Here is a 12,509-nt window from a genome sequence, read left to right as displayed (position 1 = left end):
TCAAATAACTGAAACAAAATAGCAGTCTAAAATTAAGCAATTTCCTTTATCCACTAAAAATTTAAAAACTGCTTATATTATATAAGAATTGTAGAGATACTGTATTCGCTTTATCTCGCTTCCTGGGATAATAGAATTAAGTCGTTATATTCTAAAAAAAAAAAAAAAAACCCTAAAATTTGTTAGTAAGATAAGCTTTTTAAAAGAATCACCCATAAAAGTGACACCCAAGAGGTGGCAGCAATAGAAATCGTTCAAGGAGACTAATGTCAAAGGTTAAGACAACAACAGGAGAAAAATACACTCGTCACAGAGTGAGGCGACTCACTGAAACACCATGTCTGGCTCCCATCCACTCTCCATTTACATTTCTTGAAAATACATCTTTCATGCTAACCTTGCATCCAGGTTTGGGTCATAGTGCTTTATAAACATGAAAACTAAACAGATCATCCATCTAACATATTTTCCACATGATGAAGTTTAGTTGTTCAATCACTGTGATGTTTTATCATATAGATATTCACAATGTCATTGAATAACACTGACTCTTGAACCAAATATCATTTTCTACCCAGAATGATGTCCTTATTATTAGCTAATTTCACTTCAAGCACTATGGGATAGAACAGCAAAACCTTTCATTCCTCATCTGAAACATTGCTTTCAACTTCTTCTTATTTTTGACAACAATCTCACTAAAGAATTTAACCAGCCTCTCACAGCCACCACACCGTGCCGTGGTGAGGGTAATTTCTTACAGGCAGTACAAAACCAAATGAAGCAATCTTCAGAGCATTTGTCTGACTGGAAAGCTTCCTTCCCGAAGCACCTTAACATCAAGCAACATTTGCTCCAATCTTATCTTGCTTTAGAATTAAAATTTAACTTCCTGAGCCATTACAAAGCAATTAGGCTTACGGTACCATTTATAGTCCATTTACTCTTTACAGTCATGTATTCGTACTTTCTCTCTAGGGATTAGACATCATAGTCTATGCATGTTTTACTCCAACTCTGATTCATCACTATATTTTTTTTTAATGTAAATCTAAGAGCAAATAGAGCATGGCTCCAAAAGACATTTCTCCCAGAAGGGCAAAAATCAGGTTTTTCATCTTGAAGGAGTTGGTGGTGGGCAATCAATATGATCAAAATACATTTTATGAAATTCTCAAAGAATTAATAAAATATTATTTAAAAAAGAAACATCACCCAATATCCTATGATTATCAGTAATCTTCACAAAATAATCCATCATTTAACTACATAATTCAGATGAGACAATATTTTATACATAATGGCAACAGTGTAGTGTCCAAATGCATACAATACAGGACTTTACACAGTCTGATTCTGTGCATTCATGACCTCAGAACAAGAGCAGGAAAACTATGAATCACCTTCTCTAGATACCTCCCATCTAGAGGAAGGACAATGATAAAATCACAAAGTAGTGAAAACAAGAGAACTAAGGTCTGGCCGCCAATGTTCTGCAATTATTTTATACTTAAAAACCACTCCGCTCTGTAACACAGAATGGCATCATGAAATAGGAGTTGGTAAGAACAGGAAGTGGGAGATGCTAAGGAAGGAGGAAGAGAAATGCTGAAATCCTCCTGTCGTGAAGCACCTACCATCAATTAGCCAAGAAGAATAAGCCAGCCTGAAATCACCACAGGGTCTCTCTTCTGTACCCACTACATCAATGGAAACCTGACTTTCAAAGCAAATCAAACTCGTTAACTCTGATTCTGGCTTGCAATTACAGTCCTGTACAGTTTGAGCACTTCATCATACTCTCGAAGAAGCTCAGTTATTTTTCCCTGATATGATTTGGGGTACACTGTTTGAATGAACATTTACTTGAAAATATAAACATGTGACGCAGCTCGCCCACAGGCCCCATACACAGCCCCCGAGAAGGTGTCCATTACAGGTGCAGCACGTTCTCACCTTCACATTCGGTTTTGACAGCAGTTTTAGCAGCTCTCTGCTCTCACTGTTCAGGGGCCTGTTCTGTAGCTCCTCAGCCAGCTGCAAGGGAGATCACAGCAATGTGAGCAACAGTTCGCAGAACACCGTAAGGTTCGCCGGGTCACAACTGAATATGGTTTGCTCAAAGCTACTGCTTTCCAGGGCTACAGGATAAGTCAGCATGAAATGAAGCAGACCATCAACCCAAGCTCTTCTTTCCAGGCCCACAGCAGACCAGATCCAAGCCTAGGATCTGGGCGCAACTGGAGCAATCCCATCAGCCAGTTCACCTCCTGATTTACTGCCAGGAGGGCAAATCCCGGCACTTCATCTGTGTGAATGGTCTTCTGCACACAGACAAAGGGCCATTTGTAGAAAGGACTGGATCGGCTTTGACAGTGTACAAAAAAAGCAAAAAAGACAGCTTCTGAATGAGGTGGTGAAATCCTCAGGACTTCCAGAGACCCACAGTAGTTGTGCTGTGCAGAGCTGGGATAAAAAGAACTCCAATGCTCCTAACAGAGTCAATGGTCTGCGGCTTTTAGTGTGTTTCTGGACATGGTCTACAAAGTCTATTAAATATGAGCCAACTTCATCATGAACCCATAGCAGTTCGGCAACTACTCTGGTAACAACAATGTCAGAGCTACTTTATTGTAACCATCAAGAATGCCTACCTGCTGGTTCAGAAGAAAAGACTGGAATTTTGGACCTGCTCTCCACTAAGAGATGTGGAATGTTTTCACCATAAAGAAGTATGTTGAGGTAGCAAACAAGCTAACTGCTTGAGCTGATCCTTATAAAATGTGTATGTGTGTGCAAGGGTACTAAACCACATCCCATAAATACATACAATTATCATTTGCTGATTATAAACAAGGTAAAATGTAAAAAGAGAATTTCCCAGCATTTTCTAGTCAATTTTAGGCTATAAGAAATACATACATACATAGAGAGAGAGAGAAAGAGAGAGAGAGTTAAAAACAAGATTCAAGATTCAAATAGTACAAAAAAGATTAGAATTATGAAATATATGGTGTGTTATTAGAGTATATATTCAGTATCTCTTCTTAAAACATGACATGAAACTGCCATTTGCCCCCACTGTCCCCACAATGCTGGCCGGACAAGGTGGTTTTTATCTATGGAAGAGGAGCTTTCTGCAGAGGTACAATATATAGAATATACAGAAGTAAAAAAATCAGAGGCAATTGATAGATTCATCAATTACACTACAAAATAGCTTTTATTTTATTGATATACAGAATTTTTTATGATGTTTAACCTATAAAAATAGTTCTTTACTCGTTACACACATATGTTTTAACATTTAGATTCACTAATCCAGTGAATTAAACACTATGGTTTATTATGATTACATGTATTCTAAAGTGTGTTTATTTCTGGAAGTTCTGGAGCTTGAATCCACAGCTTCTCACCTGCTTGTGACATACTCTGATGCTGACTGATATTCCCTGCCTTGGATTCTTTTTTATTTAACAAACAAAAGCAAAATTGGGGGCTGGAGAAAAATGACTGTTGGTCTTCTAGAAGACCTGAGTTTGGTTCCCAGCACCCACGTCAAACAGCTCACAACCACTTGTAACTCCAGTTCCAGGGGATCAGACACCCTCTTCTGGTCCCCACAGGCACATGCACACACACACACAAAAATAAAAAACGGTAAAAATAAATCTTTAAAAGAAGTTATTATATTTTGTTTGGGAGGGGGTGTTAGTTTCCACACAGATATTTCCAAACCTCCCTACCCTCCGTGTTTTCATTCTGGTTTTTAAAGCCCTTTCAAGTTGCAACTGCAGCAACTTATACAACTATCTTTACACCTTTATTCACCTTTAAAAAGTCTGGGTTCTGTGCTGCACAAGCACACTTCTTTACGGGACATGTGTTAAAACACACTCATGTCTGCAGAGAAAAACAAAAGGGACATGCCTGAGGCTAACCAGCCTTCAACTCGAATGTACGGGGCTTTATTTCACATATCAGGATATAAAATCAACTTTGGAAGACGGTTGATTTGTTGATTGTATTGGGGCCCTGACATTGTGCAACACCGAGTTACAGCTTGCTTTGTACACCAAGGGCACAACTGAAGAGCAACAATTAGATAGAGCACTCAGTACCACACACCAGCACACGTTTGTCTAGCTCCATGCCCTTACAGTTTATCCAGGTGTGTTCTCAATTCATCCGAGGCTGAAAGCTAACAGTAGGAATCAGCAAGTGAGTTCTCCTTCCCCAGGCTTAAAATAAAATTATAGCGACAGGAAATTAACTACTCCATCAATGCCAAATGCTTCTAAAATTTATTTTTTGGTTATGAAGGTAATTTGGAATGGTCTAATATCCATAAATCATTACTATGCTCCATAATCCATTTTAAAAACAATCCTGCCTTTTATGGGTTTAATATGCCCAATTCCTATCCTAGTATCTGTCATTTTTGGTACTGTCAGCAATGTAACTATCTCATTTGTCTTTATTTCTCCAAAGCATTCCCCTTGTGTGACTTTCACAGAACACTGATGCCAGACAGTTTTTCTCTGTATAGAATCTGAAGCCTACAATTTCTATTACATAGTCACTGAGGCATAATACCAGGGTAGCTTTACGCACCGTTTTAGAAAAAAGAAAGCGGGTAGAAATCCACACAGCATCAGCACAAGCTTGGTGATGACAGGGATTTGGGAAACATTTGCAACTTCTTCTAGTTTTCACTCAAAGGATCACACACATCTGTCTGCAGTGGGGTGGGTCCCGTTTGGGACAGGTCCGTGGCTGATCCATCCTACAAACCCAGAAAGGCACACTTACATCATCAGCCAAGGCTGCTGCACCATGGAGAATGGGCACGGGGCTCTGCTTCTCATAGTAGTGGAGTTTTTCATGAATCTGGAAGAAAATCAGAGCAGTATGAGTTCACCTGCTGGCAAAGCATCACAGACACTTCAGATACTTGCACTACTATGAACAGAATCAGGTCTCTCCACCATTTTAAAGTCATGTGTTCAAATCAACCCAAAGGATGGCAGAGATGCGTGTGCCATGCACCAATGACTGCCCGGGGTCAAAGGGCAAGAGTACCCTCAAAGAGAGTAAAGGCAGCGAAACCCTAGTGTCTCCTCCCAAACAGAGCCCACGGTTTGTGAGCTACACTGCCTCAAGATTTCAAGTATCACCTGTAGCATACGCTCTCCCACAAAACAACAACAAAAATCCATTCTGAACAAGGCAAAGCCATGAGGAGCGTTCCCCTTCTGGGGATGGCCTGCAGGCGCTGCAAAGGGGGTAAGCAGACTCTGGGGGCTGATGAAGCCAGGCACACATGCACCTGACTCAGCATGCTGTTCCCACAACCTGTCTCCCCCCACCACCATTGCGGTCACTTCCCAAATCCAAATCTCAGAGAAATTCAGGGATTTCTTTGGACCTCAGGCATCTTCACTATTTGGGTTAAATAACACCATGCCCCATACTGTCAAACAAGTAAACAATATTAAAAAGTAAAACCGACCCCTCTTCCGTGCCGCATCATCAGGACCCAAGACACACATGCAGGGATGTATTTTAATGCACTATTAGGCAATCTGAGCTTCTGTAAAAATATTTGGGCGGGGGAGATGGCTCAGCAGTTAAGAGTGCAAATGCTCTTTCAGTGGACTCAAATCCCAGCTTCCACATCAGGCATCTCACAACCACCTGTCACTCCACCTCCGCGGCCTCTGCCTCCACGGCCCTGACACATGCCCACATACCCGCATATAGCCACACATACAGACATAAAATGATATAATAGATCTTTTAAAATGTGTTGTGGTGTAGTAAGTGAAACCCTCTTTGACCCATGTGTGAACGAGCATCCTCATTTATGTTTTCTTCATAGCATTTAAAATACTCCAGCACTACTTTAGCCTGTTCTTACTCACAGTCAAGGAAACTATCCTCTCCTGTGTTTGAAAAACAATGTCTCACCAGCTCCTGTTAATTATACTCAAAGCTAGCCAACCCCTTGTAAGAGTCTGCAGGAGAGATTTTATTTTGATTGGCTAGACGCTCCTGCTGAGAGCAGATCCTATTACTTTTGGCAACTTGGTATAAAAGGTAGGACATCGGGGAAAGGTCTGTGACAGTTATGGCATTACCAGAATGAGCAGAGTAAATTGTTTTTAATTTAATATCTTGGAGCTGTTAAGTTTAAATATTTATCACAAATTGTAAAGAATGTTAAGACATGAAATAATTTTTAACAAAGCATGAAATAATGATTTGAAACAAAACTCAGGCATACTGAAAGCTAAATATATTGTATTTAAACAATTAACCTAGCACTGGGCGGCTCTGTCATATCCAACCAGTGGACCCTACCTTAGACTATGATAAAACTCACCTAGCTTTACTACAGCTGCTTTTCAGAATGCTTCCTGTTAGAGTAAACAGAGGCTCGTACTTAGGAGGCATATTTTTAATCCCAGCACGTAGGATCAGAAGTTCAAGGTCATCTTCAACTATGCACGGTGTTTGAGGACACAACCATCTCAAACAAACAAACAAACAAAAACCATGTTCATTTCTATATGCAATCAATTTTGAAAAGAAAGCTATAGATACCTTCAATTGGATACATTTTAAGAGTAAATGTTCAGTTTTAGTAAGGAAATCTGCTGTCAATGTCTGATTTAGTCACACATGGAACCTGAAGTGAAGCTTCAATCATCAAACTATACATGGAATTTAGTAAGTAGTTGCCATGCAGTCACTGAAACTAAACTCCTCCATGACTGTACAGGGCATTTAAACTGGCGGTGGGGGGGTGGGCACTGCCACCACAGTCACCTGGATGTGATCAAGTAAGCCATCCCTGTGGTCCTTCACCTGGCTTCTAGGTATTGAAACACTGACTCTTGCTCAGGCCATGTCTAGGCAGCCATGTTGGTGAGACTTCCTGGTTAGCTTCTGACAGTTCTGAATAAGGATGGCGCCAATAGACAGGCTAATGCTGACTAGGATAGAGGCTCACAATGTCACCATCCTATGCAAAGAACTACAGACAACTAATAAATGCTGAGAGCAAGAGAAAGTCTTCCCCAGGGAAGAACACGCCAACCAGCTATCCAATGCCAAACAGTCAGCCATGTAACATATACATATACTTAAATGTAACATTATACAGACTGAGCAGGTTATATTTATATATTTAGGAATACACACACACACACACACACACACACACACACACACACCACCACCACCACCACCAACAACAACAACAACAACAACAACAACAACAACAACAATGAAAGAAAAAGAGGCCTTGAATTTGAAAGAGAGCAAAGAACAGGGTACTTGGGAGGGTTTAGAGGGAGGGAAGGTGCAACTGTTATTATAATCTTAATTTTTTAAATGTTAAAATAACACTGATACTGCCTGCTTGATAATCTTTCTACAGTGCTCCTAGTGTCCTGCTGCTGGCTCACTCCTGCACACAGAAACCTCTCTGCGAACTTTCTCTAGTTTGTTGTCCTTTGCACCATTTTGCTTTCAGAGATAAGGCCTCTCTGTAACCCTGGCTGGCCTCAAGCTCGAAGTCTCCTGTTCGAGTCTCCCAAGTACTGGAATTACAGGTGTACACCACTGCCCTGGCTACGTTAGTTACTTAAAATATAGACGTGGGAGGTAGGGTAATTCCGGTTATTAAAAAGAACATTACAGTCAGGAAGAGTTAGAAATTATTAGGATTATTTTTAAGCAATGATGGATCCTTTTTTCTTAAGTAATGAAATGTCATGGGTGGGGGGAGGGGCAGAAGATGATTTTTTTAAAAAAGGAGAAAGTTTAAGCCACCAAATACAACAGAAACCATTGTGCAAAAGCAACAGAGCCAGCTGTATGTCCCCTTTCAAATCTGAAGCTACTAACAGTCTGTGTTTGGGCCTAAAACTAAGACTGGTAAGAATCCACGTCCTTATTTTAATGCGATACTTTATTGCTTCACTTAATAAGTACATACTATCATGTGAACTCAGCATTATAAACTCATCAAGAATATTTAAAAGTATTCAGTTTTACCCACTGTCTTTTGAGCAAACACGACTATACTATACTTTTACTGTGCTGTGGGATTCCTCTGTTTTGTTTTCTCTTTAGAATTTCACCATTAATCTTCTTGAGGCCAACATTAGCTTCTCTGGCACTGTCTCCACCGAGTCTAAGTGCCCAGTGTTATATTTATTAATGTGCTGAGTTTATCCTCAACTTGACACACTGAAGAGTCACCGGAAAAGAGAAATCCTCAATTGAGGAACTGCTCAGATCAGACTGGCCTGTGGGCATGTCTGTGAGAGACTGTTGATTGAAGGTTGAAGTAGGAAGGCCCAACCACTATACATGGACCTGCTTTTAGGCAGGTGGGTCTGGGCTGTATTAAAAAAGCTAGCTGAGCATGAAGCAGAGAGCAAGCTAGTCAGTAGCATTCTCCACCATGAAGAAGTTCAGTTCTTGAGTTCCTGTGGTAGTGGGTAGTGACTTCTTCTAGTGATGATCTGTGACCTGGATATATGTGTTGAAATAAACCCTTTCCTCCCTAAGTTGCTACTGGTTTTTAAAATATGAAAGCATTTTATCTTTTGATGTGCTTTGAAAACACCTCCTGCGTTACATTCTCCTGTTTCAACACCCAATGCTGGGCTCCAAATCGCTGGGTCTGTTGTATTTTGGAGAGGCACTTTCCTGCCCAACTTGATTTCTTCCCATTTGGTTCGAGTAATTCCTCTCTCTAAGGCTCCTCTCTCTTCTCTGAGTTGTAGAAAACAGAATAACTTATTTCTCATCTGGCCTTTTAAAAATTTACCCGATCTATTTAAGGAAAATACACTCTTAAAACTTACTGAATTTACTTTTACCCTTTTCTACATCCCAGCTTCTCTTGGTGTTCTCTCTCCATTTGCCTTTCATCCCCTCACTCGACTAACATGGAGTTTATATATTATCAGGGAAGCACCTTTTAAATTATTCTGCCATTTCTGTTTTCTATTGTTTTTATTTTTCCATTTTTATCTTAAATCTTTCTTTCTCTCAACCTTAAAGTTAAATCATGTGCATCATAAAAATTATTGGCAAACAAAAGATAAACCATACTCCTCTGTTTGAATTCTGCTTGTTTATAAAGACATTGACTGAAACATCTATTCCATGAGGACTCTGAGCCAATCTAAAAATAACATGTATCAGGAGTGTAGGCATCTTTAACCTTTGTCCGAGAAGACAAGATGTGGACGTGCACACACCCTCTCCAGACTCCGTGTAGTTTGCTGAGCACGGCACATGTGCAACATGCTGCAGACAGATGTATTTCACACGCATGGAAGTGGGTGACAATCAGTGTAGGTTTTTGTCAGTTTAATTTCTATCATCCTTTTAGAACTACTGAAACACACTATCTGTATGGCACATGATCAGTTGTGCTACTGGTAGTGTGACAAAGACATGGAGTAGATGGTAGAAATAACATGCCTTCTCCTCCAAGTCTCACCTCTGCTCTCCATTCACAAGACATGTACAATGATAAGGAATATGCAAAGACTCCACAGGGATTTTGCTTGTATTCATTTTAGTCATGATATGGAGCATACAATGCTTACTTATGCTTTAAAACATGGGAGTGGCTGAAAATAGAATCAAAGCCTGTGCATGCCAGACAAGTGTACCACTGAGCTACGCCTTTAGAAGTTTCTTAAACATGTAGAGATGAAAATGTGGTGTAGTCAAAGATACTTGCCTATCATATTCAGGGCCCTGGTTCCATGTCCAGAAAGAAACAAAACTCTAAAAGCCTCACACACAAAGCTCAAGTCTGTGTAATGGTTGATACTGTCAACTTGACGGGACCTGGAATCACCTACGACACAAAGCTTGGGTCATGTCTGTGAGAGAGTTTCTAGATTAGATTAATTAAGGTGGGAGAACCCCACTCTAAATATAGTATCCCATAGACTTATGTCCCAAACCTAAAGGAAAAGGGATAAAGATGAGCACCAGCGTTCACCTCCCTCTGCTTCCTTATTGTGGGTACAATGAGACCTGCTGCTTCATGTGCCCACCATGAACTCCCTACATGATGGGCTGTACCCTCCATCTGTGAGCTAAAATAAACCCTTCCTTCCTTAAATTGCCTTTTGTCGGTGTCTCATGACAGGGATGAGAAGAGTAACTAATATAATGTTTCATTTCTGAAATGAGTTTAACCTTAAAGAAAAGAAGCCAGCCAAGCATGGTAGCACATACCTATAATTTCCACATTCCAGAGACCAAGACAAGAGGATCCCATGTTTAGGGCCAGCTTGGTCTACATAGTATAATCCCATCTTTAAAAAAAAAAAAAAAAGTTAGTTAAAAGGAAAATTAAAGAAAAAGGAACACCTGTATTTAGTATCAAGACCAAACAGACATTTAGTATACATACTTTAGACAGCTTATAAAATAAACCATGAGGGGCTGGAGAGATGGCTCAGCGGTTAAGAGCACTGACTGCTCTTCCAGAGGTCCTGAGTTCAATTCCCAGCAACCACATGGTGGCTCACAACCATCTGTAATGAGATCTGGTGCCCTCTTCTGGCCTGCAGGCATACATGCTGTATACATAATAAATAAATAAATCTTTAAAAAAAATAAAAAAATAAACCATGAGAGAGATGGCTACAAACTCCACCTTCCTTCTCTTTCTTCATGTCCTCCAAGAGGAAAAATAGTGCTGAAAGTGCTGTATCCTTCCTTATACACTTGCAAGCATGTACCCACAAACACTATCCGCTATTACCTATGTCTCCAATGGAGACGGTGCTATAACACATGAACGTGTACTGTTAAAAATGAAAATTTAAAAAATTCTGTTTGTGTTCTACTTGTCAATTGTCTTAAACAATACAATGGCCCTAGACAAGCAGACATTGTTTGAAGGGCTAAATACCTTGAGCTTTTTCTTTCTGGGCTGTGCACTGTGCTTTCTACCCTAAGACCAGAGAGATTCCTGAGGCTTCTTGACAGTGTTCCAGCGTCACTGTGTACAAGAAACTCTCCACTGTAGTCACGACGGCCTCCAGCTTCATCTTTTCCCAAAAGCAGCCCCACTGTGATGGTTAATCTCAGCTGTCAACTTGATGAGCTCTAGAGTCACCTGGAGACCCGCCTACGCATGACTGTGGGAGGGGAGGTTATCTTGATTAGGCTTATTGAAGTGGGAAGACACATCCCTCTTGGATAATATTAGAGGGACCAGCCTTAATATTATATATCCCAAGGGCTCAGGAGAGAGAACTACTAACAGCGAGAACTATTTTCGGGAAATAGAATCTCAGCACACCGAGCTCTATAGTCCACTTGCTTTAATTCCTCTGGCATAACATCCTTTATACACAGCTTCAGTTCTGTTCTCGTGCCTAGCTCCTTTCTTGCCTGATTTCTCTCTGTTTATCTACTGTTCCCTCTTAAATGCTATCTTAATTCTGCCTCATCTAGGTCCTTTTCACCTTGTTCTTACCCAGCTAGGGCTATCCCATCTGACTCTTCCTCATCTTTCATCTCCTTCCTCTAGTACTCTCTTCTAGCCCTTCAATCTAATTCTTCCCCGTCTAGTTCTTCCATTCTCGTTTCTCTTCTCTGTCCTTTGCCCTGGAAGTCCCAGTATATAACGGGAGGGTCCAAGCTGAATTGTGTAAAGCTATTACTTAACGTCCACCTCTCCTAGGTGGTGTCTCCTTGTGGAATTTACCTTAAGTCAGGAGACTTGCACGTGGGCTGTTACCATTGTTATCCTCGGAAGTTGGGCACCCACTGGGTGGTATTTCCTGTAGTCCTTGAGAGTGGTTAAGGGAGATAATCTGATTTCAGAGAAAGCCTTTCCTAAGGCAGTTCTCCAAATACCTGGAATGTGTATGTCCAGGGAGTGATCAGTCCACACTGTTAGCCCTTCTTAGGGGAAAGTCAATTGGGAAAACTATGAAGGCACACATGATTTTCATAACAGAATACAGCTGATATATGACAAGCCAGTAACACCAAAAACTCCTTGGGATTTGGCTTCCTCTGGAGGAATTCCCTGATCCCTCCAGGTAGTGACTTTGCCATAACCGGCTGAGTTCTTATGATAGATTCCTGCGTCCTGCAGCACATCCCTTCCGGGTTCCATGGATCCTGAACTGCAGAAAAGGGAGAGGCAAGCCAAACACAAGCATCCACGGCTCACCGCTTCTTGACTGTAGATGCAGTGTGACCAGCTGCCTCAGGCTCCGGCTGCTGTGACTCCCCTGCCACGAGGGACCACAGCCTTGAATGTCAGCCAAAATAACTGCCCCCTTAAGTTGGTGTTGTCAGATATTTGATAACAGCAAAAGGAGAAGTCACCAAGACACCCACTTAATCTCTTCCCGCTGATTTTAATGCCATTTAAAACTCACATACCAGCGCTCAAGGCACTGCTCAGTGGTTAAGAGTAGCTATTGCTCTTGCAGAGTACTCAC

The 12,509-nt window shown here is 40.9% G+C and overlaps 1 protein-coding gene across 1 annotated transcript in view; it reads right to left on the bottom strand.

The window, feature by feature from the left end:
• Mpp7 (MAGUK p55 scaffold protein 7) overlaps positions 1-12,509 on the bottom strand; it is a 212,670-nt gene that overhangs the window by 70,508 nt on the left and 129,653 nt on the right. The window contains exons 4-5 of the mRNA XM_006973903.4: positions 4,813-4,890; positions 1,957-2,037 (exon numbers count right to left, since the gene is read on the bottom strand). Of these exons, the coding sequence (XP_006973965.1) occupies positions 1,957-2,037; positions 4,813-4,890 (159 nt within the window). The remainder of the gene's footprint in view (positions 1-1,956; positions 2,038-4,812; positions 4,891-12,509) is intronic.

The sequence above is a fragment of the Peromyscus maniculatus genome, chromosome 5 (assembly GCF_049852395.1).
Source record: "Peromyscus maniculatus bairdii isolate BWxNUB_F1_BW_parent chromosome 5, HU_Pman_BW_mat_3.1, whole genome shotgun sequence".
NCBI lineage: Eukaryota > Metazoa > Chordata > Mammalia > Rodentia > Cricetidae > Peromyscus > Peromyscus maniculatus.
Note: the sequence above shows the minus strand (reverse complement) of the source record. Positions and strands in the feature narration are given on the sequence as shown.